At 41.0% G+C, this 17885-nt stretch overlaps 1 protein-coding gene across 10 annotated transcripts in view; it reads left to right on the top strand.

The window, feature by feature from the left end:
- The window catches only part of l(3)80Fg (dnaJ homolog subfamily C member 16 l(3)80Fg), a 554754-nt gene that overhangs the window by 472185 nt on the left and 64684 nt on the right, over nucleotides 1-17885 (top strand). For all 10 annotated transcript variants that reach the window (XM_065868464.2, XM_036822415.3, XM_036822413.3 and 7 more), the window contains one exon: nucleotides 53-435. In XM_065868464.2, coding sequence (XP_065724536.1) covers nucleotides 53-435 — 383 coding nt within the window. The remainder of the gene's footprint in view (nucleotides 1-52; nucleotides 436-17885) is intronic.

Below are 17885 nucleotides of genomic sequence, written 5' to 3'. Positions count from 1 at the left end.
TAAAATTTATAAAGAATTCAGTGTTTTATAATATGATTGTATTACATTTCAGACCAGCGCCATAATAATCTGATCCCGGAACTGAAATTGTACGAACTAAGAGCTGAAAAATATAACGGAATGGTTCGCCTACTAAAACCCGGATGCCGTACCTTACTACTTATAACTGATTTCCAAAGTCGGAATAAACTAATTCCATACTTTCATAAGGCGGTTTGGCCATACAGAAAATCAAAAACATTATTTTTTGGACATATGGTAATTGAAAAAGGGCTACCATGGTTTGCAGAAATTCTTCGATTATCATTGTGTACAAATCAAAAGTTGCAAGTCAATCCCCGGAACTGTGTTGGTACTGTCCTGGCATTAAATGGTCATCGGAAATACTTTTGCATGTATCACGCTAAACACCCAGAGTCTGTTCAGGGAAAAAAGGTAGGTTTCAGCGTCAAAGAATAATTTGAATAATAAAATTTTGCTCATAAACATTGTTCATTTTATTGTTAGAATTCTCTTTTATTATTAGTACTACAGAAAACGTAAACATATTCTGAAAAGTAAATTTCTATTCTCGTTATACCCGTTACTCGTAGACTAAAAGAGTATACTAGATTCGTCGGAAGTATGTAACAAGGAGAAGGAAGCATTCCCGACCCCATAAAGTATTTATATTCTTGATCAGGATCACTAGCCGAGTCGATCTAGCCATGTCAGTCTGTCCGTCCGTATGAACGCTGTGATCTCGGAAACTACTAATGCTAATAAGTTGGGAGAAATTTCAGTAATGTTCCACGCCCACTCTAACGCCCACAAACCGCCCAAAACTGTGGCTTCTACAGTTTAAGTTCTACAAAAAAGTTTTTACTGAAATGTATTGTCCTCTTCAATACCCATCGATTGACCGAAAAAAATGTTGCCACGCCCATTCAAAAAATTTCCCATATGAACGCTTATATCTCGGAAACTATCAAAGATACAGAGTTAGTATTTAAGATTTAGATTTCGAAACTTCGTAAGTCTGTAACGCTTATGTGCCACGCCCACTCTAACGACCAAAAGCCACGGCCACTCTAACGCCCACAAACCACCTAAGCCTGTGGTGCCCACAATTTTCATGCTAGAAAAAAATTTGAACTGAAATGTATTAGTCTCGTCAATACTTATTTATTGACCCAAAAAAATGTTTTCCACGCCCATTACTCTTAAATCTGTCTACCGCCCACTTAACCATATATTGAGATCACGGGTAGGTGGCGCATTTCAATCTCACTTTGCTGATTTCATATCTCCATTTTTAAATTTTTGTTTAAGATAAAAGTTAATGCTGAAACAATTTGATTGAAAATCGGAACGCAATATGATCTGAACTTAGAACACAATACTTTAGGCTTCGAACGTAAGAGTTTGGGCTTCGAATTTATTTATCTTAGCAGGACGGTAAAGGGCGAGTGGAAGCTTGTGTTTACTTCACGGTTGTTTTATTTATTTTAGCAGGACGGTCAAGCGCAGCCCTCAAAGTTAATGGAAAAGGCAAAGGCAGAATCTTAAACAAAGGCAAAGGCAATGTCGCTCAATACAAGGGCAACATAGCTGATATTGAATTCAAAAATTTGTTTATAAATTCCATAAGTGGAACCGTTTCACGGGTTGGATAACTCTCCCCCTTCTAAAATGGATCGTCACGATTCATTATGAATTTCGTTTAAGCGATCTCTTAAAATGGCACTATCTTGGATAATGTATATATATATATATTATATTAATATCTTCATTATTTAAAATTTTTGTATTAAAAACATCGATTTTTGCAAGGGTGATAGTATCAATTAAATTTAGTAGGTCAAGTGTTAACAATCGTAAGCGATGTTTTCTTAGTGGTAAGTCTTGATCAATAAAAACCTTTTTAAAATCTTCAGAAAGAGATTCTATTTCATTGAACAATTTGGAATTGATAATAGATTGTTTATTATTATATTCAATTAATTCATTGATTTTATTTTGTTCTTTAATGAAATCGTCATGATCCGGAGTTCCAGCTAACCATTTCCACACAGTGCCTAACTCATTTATTCCCCTTTTTGATCTAGCTAATATATACTATTTAATTTCCCATTGTGACCTTTTATTTGAATCTCATTTTATATTATCTGATTCTATATTTATTATTTCTTTATAAAAACTTAAATAAGTTACGTGGAATAAATCGTTGTACGATTCGTAGGTAAGAACGTCCTTATTGTCTTTGAACAGAAAAAAATGCATGGTTCGAGTAATCAGTTATTTCTGAACTGGCCAATATTATGAATGATAAAATAGGTATTAAAGAATGCATTTTTTTTAAGTTAAGAAAAAATAGTTTATCAATTTTTAATATTATCTTTGTGTATAATTCTGTTTCTACTGTTAATTATTATTTTATTAGGCATATCCTCCTTAACTATTTGCTTTTTATTCCTTGGTTTAAGCTTATTTCTTTCTCCATATTTATTTTCATAAACAACTTGTCCTACATGATGTTGTTTTTCTTTTCTGTTGTCATTATGTGTTTCTAGCCTTTTTTTTTAAGTTTTTTTTTAGTATTTGAGGAATACTTTCGTGTTCGATTTTATTATAATAAATGTCATAAGATTTCTGGTTTGTTGTGGAATGGATACTCTGATTATATTCCTGAGCTGCTCTAGTTACAATTTCAGAATAATCGGTTCTTTCTTTTTTTATGCAGCGTGCTAATTCTGTTAGTGTCCAATGTGCCCTTTCAACCTGTTCGTTTGAGATAATGAGCCTCGGTTGTGCAAAAGATTTAAATTGGGCCGATGTAAAGCTCGGTTCATTATCTGTCATAAATACTTTGGCTTGGGGAAAATGTTGAAGTAGTTCCATTACTTTATTATCGATATTTAATTTATATTGAAATTCTTTAACTACTACGAATTTAGAGTACGCGTCAATACAAGTTATAAAAGTTAAACTTTGCGCATAGTCATTATGGCTTTAAAAAATTATGTTTATGAAGTTTCAACGTTTTGTTTCTATTATTTTTTCCAGGGTAAAAACTGAAAATTAATTCTTTAAGTCCACACGTGATTCATAAAAATCTTTTTGTTCCTTATTACAAGACAAACTTAAGTATATGTTAAAAAAAATATATATGAGATATATCTACTTTGTTTTTTATGAAATAAAAAAAAATACGAAAGTGAGTAAGCCGTTTCTGTTATTTTTTCCACCAGTGTGTGTCAATGTGTAAATTTTCTACTTTAGTCAGTACTAGGGCTTCTCCAATTGGAATTTTAATGGGGTGTCTGTTATTTGTTCTCATGGCAAATTTTACAATTTTTTATGTATATATATATAGATTTGTGAGGAGTTGAATAGCTCCCCACAAATATAAGCAGCAGCAGCAGCAGATACGCGGCGAATTCGCGTAGTAACGGCGCGGCGAGGAGAGGATGGAGAACGAGAAAGTTTGGAGACCAAGGATGGAGAGCGAGAGAGTTTGGAGACCAAGAATGGAGATAGAGAGAGCTTGGAGACCAAGGATGAAGACCCAGAGAGTTTGGAGACCAAGGAGCGGATAAGGAGAGAGTGGACACTTGCCGGGCAGAGCAAGAGTGTCATGTGGGGATAACGGGACTCCACCGGACTTTGGACTCTCCCGTGAACTTTAGACCGGGAGAAGAAGTGCCACATCTCGGCAGCGGAGCGGCACACATGCGTGCCACAAGCATCACGGGAATCAGCGGACGGCAGCAGTGGGCAGAGCATCGGTTGGAAGCGATACGTGAAGGACAAGTGGGTCAACCAGGATGCACGGACTTTGCACCCGGAGTGGAGAGATCCAGCGGGCCGTGCGCAAAAGGGAAATAACGGTTCCCGGAGGCCCTATATAAGGCCGCAGAGCGCTGACAGCTGGATCAGTCGATCACGAGGTGACTCCTCAACCACCTTCAAGATCAGTTAAAGTACCAAGTGAACAGTCAGTCAAGCAAGTAATCCACGAGAGAGCCACAACCAAGCGAGTCGTCGGAAGCAGCGCCGTGGGAAGCACACAGGAGCAAGATCGTCTCCGGCAGCCACGTTACCCTCGCCGCGCGGAGCTCATTGGGGAGCGGACGTCAAGCATTAACGTGAAGCCGGGTGGAACGTTCGTCTGCGCTAGGCGTTAAGCAAAGTAAACTGCTAAGCAGCTTCCTGGCGGTAGCCTTGACTGTCAGCGCGATCTGAGCACGAGCCTAGCGGGACCGTTCGGGACAGAGCAAGGGACAGGTATTTGCCTCGAAAGGCGTTGGCCTGGAGACCAAAGCTTGTCCACCCTGGTCTGAGAACGGTTACGCTTTCCTAAGGCCACAAGGCCGAATTGTCTGCGAGTCTAAGGCGCGACAAGCGACCCCGAGGCAGCGCGTTGGCAAGCGAGCAGAGGCAGAGGCGGTCCCGAGACACAGGAGCCAGCGGACGTCGAGTCAACACGTCGACAAGCCTGGAAGAGGAGCACTAGCAGCCGGCGAAGCCAGAGCAAGGAGATACCGAAGCAACCCCAGCCACCTACCCGCTGTATAAATAACACGAGAATAAAACCCACTGCTACCATTCGAACCCTGTGTTTTCTCACTTTTCTACGGGGCAGTCACGTCATATAAATTTGGTGGGACGAACACACAATCTTCTTAGCTAGCCGCACGAATCTCGTAGCGAGCAGACAACAAAATCAGTTCGTTACAAATTATAATATAATCTTCTGATTTGTTTATAACTTTTGTCCAGTCCCCTATGAGCTCGATTGTGTCTTCGGCGTTTTCTACGTCTTGTAGAAATATTCGCGTAAAAAGAAATGTATTAGTAAAGTTATTTTTTATTTTTTTATTTTTTTTATATATTTTCTAAACTACAGTGAATTCCAACCGTTATATTAGGTGGAAGATACTCTCTTAATATGGTTACTAAGTTCTCAACTGGATCATATTCGATTGTGTCTCGCCTTGTAAAAAATTTCTAGTGACTTATGTATTGTATAACTACTTCTCCGTTGTTAATAAAAGTTTTTGTTTAAATTGATTTAACGGTTTACGAGTCTCTCGTATTACATTTTCATAACTACTTTCAGCAGAATGCTGTATGTCTAGATCTGAGTTTGACTGTTCAGAAACGTCTATGTCGCTGTTTGTAATATTGTTTATCTGTATCCATGATAATGCATCGGCTACAATATTTGTTGTTCCGGGCTTGTATATTATTTTCGGGGTTAAACTTTCAATGGCTGCAAGATCCTCCTTTGGTCAACTAAATACCCAGACAGGATTCTCATACGCCGATGCCCTTCGATCGGGGACGGAAAACCCACTCCAGTCTAATCTAGGAAACGCTCAGCAGATCCAAGAACAGTCGCAAAGCACTCTGGAAACTATGATGGTCACCATGCAACAAAGTATGATGGAACTCATGTCATTCATGAAAACGACCATGCAAACACTGGTTCAAAACCAGAACATGGTGTTACAGCTACTTGCAGCTAAGCAGTCCAAATAATCAGATGGCAAACCTACGAATAACAATGTGGAACGCCAATGGCGTTTCACGGCACAACCTTGAAGTAACACAGTTCCTGAATGAAAATCATATCGACATTATGCTACTGGTAGAGACGCACCTCACAAACAAATACAACTTCCAAATAAGAGGCTACACTTTCTACCGCACAGACCATCCAGATGGTAAAGCCCACGGCGGAACCGGCATCCTAATCAAGGAACGCATCAAGCACCACTTTCACCAAAGGTTTTCAACCAATTACCTGCAAGCCACGTCTATCAAAGTGCAGTCAGGCAACGGAAACCTCACCATAGCCGCTGTCTACTGCCCGCCTCGCTTTACAATTTCTGAAGGACAATTCATGGACTTCTACAACTTGCTTGGAGACCGCTTTATAGCTGCAGGGGACTATAATGCCAAACACACGCACTGGGGATCACGCCTTGTGACTCCCAAAGGAAGGCAATTATACAATGCAATCATAAAACCGAACAACAAATTTGACTATGTTTCCCCTGGCAGCCCCACATACTGGCCAACAGACCCCAGGAAAGTTCCAGACCTAATAGACTTTGCGGTGACAAAAAACATTCCCCGCAATATAATAAGCGCCAAAGCGCTTTCGGACCTGTCGTCAGACCATTCGCCAGTGCTAATAACTCTTCTTCAAAGCACAAGAACCACAGATCACCCCCTCAGGCTGACGTCGCACAGAACCAACTGGTTAAAATATAAAAAGTATGTAAGCTCACACATCAAATTAACACCTCACTTCAACATCGAAGCGGACATCGACTGCTCTACCGATGCTCTTGAAGAAGTATTCGTGGAGGCAGCCACTATCTCAACACCACAAGGCAGGGACGCGCAAACCAACCACTTCAAAACTAATCTGCAAATTGAACGGTTAGTCCTAGAAAAGAGGCGCCTGCGACGTGCCTGGCAAGCCAACAGATCGCCGTCATCAAAACAACGTCTTAAGGAAGCCACTCGCTCACTAAATCGAGCTCTAAAGCAAGAAACAGAAAATGCACAGCTGCAGTACATTACAAAACTATCGCCAACCAGTACAAAAGATCCTCTGTGGAGGGCTCACCCAAATCTGAGCTCTCCAATCGAAACAGTGACTCCGATAAGAAACTCATCTGGCATCTGGGCCCGCAGCGACGAAGATAGAGCCGAAACTTTTGCGTTACATCTAAGAAACGTCTTCCAGCCGAACCCTGCCACTGGTTCATTTTTCCTACCACAAATCGAATCTGAATCTATTTCCCTACCACCATTGTTTCAGCCAAAGGAGATCGCGAAAGTCATTGGGGAACTGAAACCAAAAAAGGCCCCTGGCGGTGACCAAATAACCCCAAAAATGTTAATTGAACTTCCAAACTCTGCCATTGAGGTTATCTGTAAGCTCTTCAATGGGATTATAACTCTCGGCTACTATCCGAAAAAATGGAAAAAATCTATTATCATTATGATACCGAAGCCCGGAAAAGACCACACAATTCCGTCATCCTACAGACCAATTAGTTTATTATCGTGTCTGTCTAAGCTGTTCGAAAAATGCCTTCTAACTCGCATAACACCATATCTAGGAGCACACAATGTTATCCCTGCTCATCAATTTGGATTTCGTCAAAACCATGGAACAATCGAACAAGTTAACAGAATAACATCAGAAATACGCACAGCCTTTGAGCATCGGGAATACTGCAGCGCAATATTCCTCGATGTATCTCAAGCCTTCGATCGAGTATGGCTAGATGGCCTCATGCACAAAATCAAAGCACACTTACCTGATTACACTCACAAGCTTCTTGAGTCGTATCTATACAACAGGACCTTCGCAGTAAGGTGCAATACAACAACATCCGACGACTACGTTATCAAAGCTGGAGTCCCGCAAGGAAGCGCGCTAGGGCCTACTCTGTTCCTCCTATACACAGCGGATATTCCCACGAACGAGCAGCTAACAACATCTACGTTCGCTGACGACACCGCAATTGTAAGTCGCTCGAGGTGCCCAGGCCGAGCCACAACACAGCTAGCAAACCACCTCCTCGTAGTAGAGAGGTGGCTATCTGATTGGCGGATTAAAATAAATGAACAAAAGTGTAAACACATAACGTTTACTCTTAACAGGCAAACATGCTTTCCACTATTATTGAATAATACGCAGATTCCCCAAGTCAACGATGTAACGTATCTCGGCGTCCACCTTGACAGACGACTAACCTGGAGAAGACACATCGAACGCAAGAAAGTACATCTAAAACTAAAGGCCAGCAGCTTCCACTGGATTCTTAACGCTCGTTCGCCCCTGCGTCTGGACTACAAGGTTTTGCTCTACAACTCCACTCTCAAGCCCATCTGGACATATGGCTCCCAGCTATGGGGGAACGCCAGCAGAAGCAACATAGACATTATACAGCGCGCTCAATCGAAAATCCTGCGAACTATCACTGGGGCACCATGGTATATTCGCAACCAAAACATCCACAGGGACCTAAGCATTCTTACCGTTAAAGATGAAATAGACAAACAAAAAGCGTCCTACAACGAAAAACTCTCTGTGCACCCCAATCGCCTCGCAAGAGGCTTGACTTGGGTTTCCAGCCGATCCCGTCTACAACGCAACGACCTGCCAAGCCAGCTATAACTTTCGGGCCCCTTTAGCACAACATCAGTCATATGACTGTGAGTTAGATTAATTAGTCTAAGATTTGATACACTTATTGTTAGTATCCAAAGGGAGAAGATTCAATAAATAAATAGCAAAGCATTTAAAAAAAAAAAAAAAAAACTTTCAATGGAAGAACACAATCTTTTCATTTCTACGTTTGGATTTTTATCCGAAATTGTAAACGATTAGGATTGATGGTCCGATTGTATTTCTAAGCCAATTACTCCATAAAAATAATTTCGGAAATTTTTAAAAGCCCATACTGTTTGTGCCTAACCGAAGTAGACACTTCCGGGTCACACCGCGGGACAAGGGGGTAATGAGCACTCGTCGCGGCAATGGGAACGATGGTTACTGCGATGCCGGACCACAGGCGATGCTGGAGCTGCGCTGAGGGTGAGCTAACGTTGTTAGCTGCTGGTTGAGATAGTGTATTACGAGCCCTATTCCCAGATGTAGGAAGTAGAACCGCGGGGTACCCTCAATTAAGTCGTGATGTCGGTCAGCCCTTGACCGAATTGTATAGGAAACACTTAGCAAATCAGTGACCGAGGTGGATCCTTCCTTCAACTGCGGCGGTTCATGTTTGTGATTCAGGTCACTCATAGCTTCTTGATGCTGCTTAACACTCCCCGTTGCGATACAATTTACATTACCGTGGGGACTGAAATTGTGCCCTCGTAGAATTTCATTATTTGGCACGTCTGTGGTATGTGGACTTTCTGCAATAACACTTGGGTATTTCTTGGTTAAATTTAGAAATGTTGAACAAAAGTCAGGCTTCTTATTGGTTTTAAGTTGATGGGAAGTCGGTTGTGTATCAATCAATAACTACTATGTATAGCGGTTGATCCTCGATCGGACGAGTCAATGTCGCTGGTTCTTGATTGGCTACATCTAACTTCAGGTTCCCTTATTTTATGATCCATCAATGCTAAGTTCGTTAACTGAATCCTTTCCTTGGCGCATAAGCAGCATTCGGTCCTGCAAGATCATCTCCGTTTTCTATTAGATTAGGGTTGATTTCCGTATCAGATGAGGTTTCTTTATTGATATAACCTGTGATTACATAACCAAGCCTTGTGCCTTGTGCCAAAGGTTTATAAGGTCCTAGTTCAAGACGTTCACCGGTAATTACACGAGAAAATACTTCAACCCCTAAAGTTAGGTCAATGGGTCCTGGTTGCCGAAAGTCAGGATCTGCTAACGGCAGTCCCTCGGGAATATTAAGATCGGTTGTAATCGGTACTGACGGTTGGTCTGTAATGACTGTGGGCATAATAAATATTTCTAATAGTTTTTCAAACCCTGATGTACATGATGAGTGCTTTAGTGTTGATCTAATTGCTGTTGATATCTTTCCTCCGATTCCAGATATTTCAATCGGAGACCTTTCCTTAAAAGACAGCAGATCTGCCATTCTCCTTGAGATAAGATTCACCTGTGATCCACCATCTATTACAGCGCGACATGTTTGTAATTGGCCGTTTGGCCCTTGTAATGAGACCTTGGCGGTCGCGAGTATATCCTCCTACGTTGTCGTAGCCTGCAATGGTTACTGCGCCGGCCACTGGATTGCTAGTCGGTCCTTGGTGTAACAGTGAATGATGCCGTTGCTGGCAGACTCGACAAGTGGTCGGTGATCCACAGTTTTCAACCTTATGAGCTGTAGACAAACAATTTGTGCATGCTCCTACTTGAATATTGGCTTGACGCCGTGCTTTCGGGTATATTTGCTGGATACGGCTACATGCTCTAAGATTATGTTGTCCTAGGTGACAAATCTTACAGCTCTCTTCGTTGTGAACTGACTGATGGCGGAGTGTTGCTGTAGGTTGAGCGCTTATCGTCTCCAGCATGCAAGCGCGCCGCTCTATAAAAGTCAGTACACTCCATAACGTTGGAATTTCCGTTGGTGCATCCGCTGAATTTTCTAGAGCAGCTAGAGACTGCTGGTCTAGTTTTCTTCTGATAAGAAAACACAGGATTGGATCCAGGATTTTGTGCTGATATCGAGGTTTTTAAGAGTACTCATTGAGTTTTTATAGTGTCATGTAAGGCCCTTAGTTGGCGCGAGGAGCCGTCTATAGACCTATGGTCAATAATTTTTGCCATGGCGGCGAATACTAATATTTGCCGTTCTGGTACCTGGCCTTCAACCGCAACCAGGTGTCGTCATAGCCACCCTGTGAGAAGGCTGTGTCTGTCTAGACGTTCCGCGCTTCACCATGAAGCGAACTCTGTGAATATGTAGTTTTTGACTGGCCGAATATGGTTTGTTATGTACCAATTCCACAAAGAGATCATGGAACCGTGGCCAGTCTAGATACTCGCCGTTGAACTCCGAAATGCTAATTGGCGGAAGTGCCAAGTTTAGGCACATTGGCTCGTCGTTTTCTAGTAGCAGGTTCATTTCGTATTCCTCGTATTATGTGTGGAATTGGGCTAGCTATGCTTCTGCCAGAGCTGCGGCCCCAGGTGTGCTATCCAATTCGTCGTGGGCTTGCCTCAGTAACGCCCAATGGAGATCCAGGTGCCTTTGTAGGGCTGGGGTGACAGTTGGGGCGTTCGAGGCTAATGTTAATGATGATTCCAATTCGTTGCATCTTCTCTGCAACTGTCGGATCACCGTGTCAATTGCGGAATCTCCTTTGACTTGATCTCTTGTTGTGAGCTTGATGTTGGTCGAAGTTCGTCTGGGGGCCTTCGGAAGCCCGCTTCTAGTCGGCATGTTGTCCAGAAAGATATTCTGATATTTTTCGACCAGCTCTTTAAGTGCTACTAGTCGTGAAGAGTACTCACTTCCAGTGGGTAGTGCCGCTTGCTGGACTTCTTCATCTAGGTCGCAAAACTGCTGTCAGAGATCGTTTAACTGATTTAGCTTACCGGAATAATAGCCGTCTCGGTGACGTCGGTCGGCAGAATCCTTGTAATAATTCTTAATCAGCTGTTGGATTTTCCCTTGCAGCTCGTTTTGGGTGTCTAGTAATCGATTGTGTAAATCAATTCTTGCGTGACTTGTTTCCTCAATTAATGAAGTAGACATATTGTGTGTCTTGGAAACAAAGAATCTTGTGAAGCTGGATGAAGCTGGGTATCCTGTGAAGCTGGATGAAGCTGAAGCTCCTGTGACGCTGGAAGAAGAAGCGTATCCTGTGAAGCTGGATTAAGCTGAAGTTCCTGTGACGCTGGAAGAAGAAGCGTATCTTGTGAAGCTGGATTAAGCTGAAGTTCCTGTGACGCTGGAAGAAGAAGCGTATCCTGTGAAGCTGGATTAAGCTGAAGTTCCTGTGACGCTGGAAGACGAAGCGTATCCTGTGAAGCTGGATGAAGCTGAAGATCCTGTGACGCTGGAAGAAGAAGAGAATCCTGTGAAGCTGGATTAAGCTGAAGTTTCTGTGACGCTGGAAGAAGAAGCGAATCCTGTGAAGCTGGATGAAGCTGTGAGTCCTTTAGTGGGAAGGGGGTTGCTTGAGTGTGATCCTTTGTTGTTAAAGGATCACGTCGGGGTCACCAATGTTTGTGCCTAACCGAAGTAGACACTTCCGGGTCACACCGCGGGACAAGGGGGTAATGAGCACTTGTCGCTGGCACGGGGACGCTATGATGGCAGGACGATCGCGTCGCGGCAATGGTAACGATGGTTACTGCGATGCCGGACCACAGGCGATGCTGGAGCTGCGCTGAGGGTGAGCTAACGTGGTTAGCTGCTAGTTGAGATAGTGTATTACGAGCCCTATTCCCAGATGTAGGAAGTAGAGCCACGGAGTTATGAGGTGTGTTGATAACTGTTTTATTCTTTATTTGGAACATGTTTATATACTACTTGGAACACGGAAGTTTAGTGTAATGCTTAGTGAAGTAAGCTATATTCTAAAGTAGATCAGGGAATTATGATTATGGTAGCAGTTTGCGTAGTTGGCTTTGCGTAGTTGGCTGACACTGGAAAATGTGCTGACTGCATTGGCGGGTCAGTGTGCCGTTGAGTTGGTGAGACGGTGAGTTAGTGAGACATATAATATGCTGATCAGCAATTCTCATATGCAGTGGGTGCTACTGAGCGCCTGGTACTGTTCCCAACTTGGCTGCTGCTTGATTTGTTGGGTGTGGTCATGTTGAGCACCTTTTGGTACGAACACATACTATGGCTAACAATTCTTTTTTATTTGTGGCAAAAAGTTGTTCCGTCTTGTTTAATGTTTTAGAAATAAACGAATTTGGTTTATTATCTTGTGTTAGTACTGCCCTGATAGCTACGTCTGATGCGTCTGTTGTTAAAACTAATTTCTTGCTCTAATCTGGCTGAACTAACTCAACTTGTGCTATTAGATAATCTTTTAGCTCGTTAAAAGCTTGTACAGCTGATTCGTCAACTGTATTGAACTTTTTGTAGACATTCTTTTAAAAACTTTTCCATTTACCCCACCTAGATATTTTGTTATTGGCTTAGCAATTTTTGCATAGTTACAGACAAATTTTCTGTAATATCCTGTTAGGCCTAGAAAACTTCTGAGTTCTCTAATATGGCGTGGAATCAGATATTTTGTAATTGTGGCAATTTTATCAGGATCCCTTTTAATTACGTTATGAGAAACAATGTATCCAAGAAATGCGGTTTCTAATTTGAAGAATTTCTATTTTTCGACTGAAATTTTCATGTTAGCTCTTTGTAAAATATTAATTATTTTTATTAAAAAATTATTATTAATAATATCATCCATATAGACATGGCAAGTTTTTCCTACATCCATGGCTCTATGAAAAATTCTGGGTGCGTTTGTTAACCGAAAAGGTATTTGTAAAAATTCGAATTATCCGTTATTATTAGAAAAATAAGTTTTTTCAATATCTGAGTTCTTCATTAAAATTTGGTGAAATCCAGATCCTAAATCAATTGTTGAGAAGTATTTAGCCTTTCCTAAATTAGCTAATATTACAGACGGGTCTTGCATCGGGTAATCTATCACTAGACTGTGTTTGGGACTGCCATCTTCATTCTGTCCTTTCTTCGGCAACACTAACACTGGTAAGTTATAAGGGCTTCTACTTGGTCTTATAATATTTTCCTTAAGCATTGTATGATTTCAGTATAAACGAAATCTGAAACTGAAAGGGCATAAGGATATTGTTTACTATAAATAGCCCTGTCATTTTCGGTGTTTATTTCACTTCGAATATCGGTTCGAAATGGAATTTGTAACTTTTATTTTTGAATGTTCTTCCTCTTTAGTTCCAATACTTTTTATTTTGATTAGGATTTTTAGATCTTAAACAGTTAACTTTTTTGCTGACGGAAATTTCATATCCGGCGTTCTCAGGATTTATTGATCCCAACAATTTTTTTTTTTTGTTTACGGATATTTCTACATTGTCGTGTTCGGGATTTTTTGATCCCAAACTTGGTAATCTATTATTGATGGATATTTCTACGTCGGCGTGTTCGGGATTTATTGATCCCAATCTTTTCTCGCTACTTTCGATAAGTATAGAATCTGTGTTTTCGCAATTTTTACCATCAACATTTTTTTTTATTTTTGAATGGAAGAGTATTATTGACTTCGATTAAACTTTTTTCGTTTCTTTCCTCATAATTTATTAACTTTTCTGTCTTTCCTTTATACTCCAACACTCCCATTTCTATATTTATTATAGCTCCGATTTTTCTTAATAAGTTAAATCCAAATAATAGGTCAGATTCCAATGCTTCTACTTCATAGAACAAATGCCTTGTCTCAAATACATTTATATAGTGATAATATTTAATAATTGAATACCCATGAACTGTGGATACTCTTTTGTAAATTGATAACTCACTTTTATTCTCAAAAATTTCCTTCTTAATATTACTTATTTTTTTCAGTACACTCTTTTTAAATAAGGGACTTCCCTGTAGGGGTTTGATCTAAAAAATGATCTTCATTGATGTTATTTAATCTTGTTATCTTGCTAGCAGGCTGATTAACTGTTCCTTCTGGACCCCTTTTTTGAGCTTGAGTTTGCTCCCTGGTTTGGTTTGTAAGTTATTAGTTTAAACGATTATTGTTTTGATAATAATTATTATTATATTTTCCTCGATTAGTAGTTGTCCGCCAATTATTACTAGGCTTATTTTGAATTGGTGGATGGATCAACGTCCATTGGCTCGACAGTTTGTTGTTTTTGATTGGTATTGTGATTATTGTTTTGCCAAAAATTTGTATTGTAATATTTTGTGGCCAATTATTATTTTGGTTATAATTCCAATTATTTCCTGTTCCATTAGTATTAGTATTTTGTTTAGAATTTATTGGGTTAAATCTTAAATTATTTCCCTGATTTTTATTTTAATTTTTAAAACCATAACACAGGTAGTGTGCAAACTGAGCGCCGAAATTGGTTGATTCCAATTTCTGGACCTTTGCCAAAGCATTGGGCAAGTCCGGTGGATTTAACGAGAGGAGATTCTGATATTGAATCATTTAATCCAGAGATAAAAGTTCGTAGAGCATTGCTCCTTATAGTTTTGTTTGTTTCCTTGGTAATTACGTTGTCCTTTCCGTATGTCATTACATGTTTATTAGTAATGTCATTTTTTTATTAACTTTATTAAAGTATTCAGAAACTATCATTCTACCCTGGCTATGGGTACTTAATTCGGACTCAAGAACGTGGATTGTTCGTTTGCCATTGTATATAAAGTCCAATATAGATAAGATTGCTTGAAAATTTAGAACAGTACCATGATTGGTTAGAGCGTTGGAAGCTGCTCCCATGATTTTGTTTCGTAAGGCTACGTATTGTGTTGGTTTCCCGGTGAATTTCGGTAATTATTTTATTACTTCAACAGTGGTTTCACATTTTATATTTGGGTCCACTTTTTGAATTTTATGTACAATACAATTTGAAATCGAAAATTCAGCCAGAGTTACGTTAGAGCGAACAATAGAATTAATGAAGATTAAATCAAGAAGCTTATGCAAATCATTGAAAATATTATTAATTTGAGTGAGGCCCATACTAAAACAGTCATTAATGACAATTATTTCATGTGAATGATGAACATTTCCGGGCACCATAGCAGATGCTTGTGGGTCCCACGTCCAGAAAACAGAGCTGAGGTTGAAGTCTCCTGCCACACATATTCCATCAGAGTCCTCCAAGCTGGCATGGATGTTAGAGATGTTGTCTAAGTGAGCTTGGTAAAGCCCAGAATCACTGCCAGATGGAACACAGGAAGCCACAAGCTATATATTTCTGGATGAGCCAGACACCGTCAACGCCAATTGGTCCAGAAGTGAGTCATCATTAAGGAGTCGAATTACGGCTAACAGCCACGAAGACACCACCTCCTCTCTCACACTGCAGTCTCTATCTTTACGAAAAACTTGGAATAATTTAGGATCGAAGAATTCATCCGAACTGAAGTTGGAATTTAGCCAAGTCTCAACCAGTATGATAATGTCATAGTCACTGTTGGAAGTATTCATAAAGACAGACTGCGTTTTAGTTCTCATACCGGATATATTTTGAAAGTATATTTTCAGGCCATTATTTCCTGAATGATGGCTGTTTGAGTTTACTGCAGACAAGCCCCTAGCAGGTTGCAAGTCAGCGCATATTGTTGAAGAGGAATTCTCAACATCCAAATTAGATTATTATTAAGTACCTTGCGCAACGTATCCGTACGTATTTTTATAGGCAGGTTGAGATCGTCGTTCTAAGGAATAATAGTGCAGTCGAATTGGGAATATGTAAACGATTTTCTTACGGACGCAAGCCTGTTCTGTGACGACCATCCAAAGAGCGCAGAAGAAATTACATCAATAGAGAGAGGCGGTGAAGAGCACAGTGAAGAGTGTATCCGACTACTCATAAAAGAGAGTGCTATCCCAAAAGACGCGCTGAGCTCAGTAATATCAGAATCCGAAGATAGCAGCTTCCGATGTTGGTTTAACTCCAGCGGCGAATATGTAGAGAACATATTTTCAATGAGCGGGTTCCAACCTAATGAAGAGTAAGATTCCAGCCGATGTTCTAGGTACTTCGGGAGAGAGGCGCAAGATGATGAGAGCGCAACTCCGAGGAGCGCGCCGACATTAGAGCCAGGCGTACGGCGAATGTCGCGCAAAGCGAACAACAAAAGCTCCAGCTGATGTTGTTGATGGTGCAACAGGAGTGAGGCGCAAGATGATGAGAGCGCAACTCCGAGGAGCGTGCCGATATTAGAACCAGGCGGACAGCGAATGTCGCGCAAAGCGGACAACAAAAGCTCCGGCTGATATTGTTGATGGAGCGTCAGGAGAGCGACGGAAAATGATGTGAGCGCAAGTCCAAGAAGCGCTCCAATATTAGAGCCAGGCGGACGGCGAATGTCGCGCAAAACGGACAACAAAAGCTCCAGCAGATGTTGTTTATGGTGCAATGGGAGAGTGGCGCGAGATGATGAGAGCGCAACTCCGAGGAGCGCGCTGACATTAGAGCCAGGCGGACAGCGGATGTCGCGCAAATCGGACAACAAAAGCTCCGGCTGATGTTGTTGATGGCGCGTTAGGAGAGAGACAGAAGATGATGAGGGCGCAGTGAGAAAGGCAAGCAGCTGCCGATGTTGTTGGGAAAGCGACTCCGACAAATGAGGAAAGGCTTGCAGAAGATGTCCCGCATCGACGCCAGTGGCGTCGAACACTAGGAGTTTTTTGATGGGTGACTTGATGTTGAAGTTTGTTCAGGCTTCGGCAAATTAGATAAGATTCCATTCCCTACCACAATGGCCCGTTCTCTATGAATAAATCTTTTGCCCTTAACGGAGTTCGGCCAGAAATCGTTTTTTAAGACTGAATCTTAAAGGTGATCGGGGACACCAAGCTTGAAATTTACAAACTTTAAGGTTGTATCGTGAACATTGTTTGCTCAGGAAGCAGGAGTAAATATGCAACTTCACGAATCCACTGGTTTTATTTAAAACATTGCTTAGCCGTCATCTATGTAAATTGTTCGTTTATTTCAAGAGCATTTCTATTCAACAATGTTACCAACTCGCTCGTTTCAGATCTTCCCTAGTACATTGGTATCTAGAGTTAGTATCTTATGGTAATCTAGTATTATTTTTTAATCTAGTATTTTGTTGTATGATCGTTGTTTGCCGACTTGTAGGGGGTAAATTATTAGCGATTATCAGCTGTGCTACGCCCCTGCTCGCAGCTTTCGGTAGTCGTAATCGCAACGACCATAGAAAACAAAACAAACAGTGAGATGACCAAACAAACATCTTTTTTTACAAGTTTTACAACAGTGAGAGAACTAGCATTCACCTTAAGCTTGGTGGACACATAGTTTAAAACAGTATTCGGCTCTGTATCAGTTGCGAACTTTCCGACATGCAAAAATTTCTTGGTCGGCAAAACATGAAGATCTGCGGCATTAGGAGCCACTCCAACAACATGTTTATTGAGCTTGTTGTTGTTCCTTCTCTTCTTATTTCGAACCTGTATAAAATTTCCGCTCTCAATATCCAGAGCATGATTATGAGGGTCAACGACCGCCGAAGACGTAGCAGCAGCCGCATATGACTGGGGAGCTGCAGCTGCGTTGGTACGCCACGGTAGCCGTGATATAAGCGCTCCAGGGCTTTCAATTTATCATCAAATTCTTCAATTTTAGAATGGGAATCATTCGCAACCACACAGCTATCACATTGCCA

The sequence above is a fragment of the Drosophila suzukii genome, chromosome 3 (assembly GCF_043229965.1).
Source record: "Drosophila suzukii chromosome 3, CBGP_Dsuzu_IsoJpt1.0, whole genome shotgun sequence".
In the NCBI taxonomy this organism is placed as follows: domain Eukaryota; kingdom Metazoa; phylum Arthropoda; class Insecta; order Diptera; family Drosophilidae; genus Drosophila; species Drosophila suzukii.
Note: the sequence above shows the minus strand (reverse complement) of the source record. Positions and strands in the feature narration are given on the sequence as shown.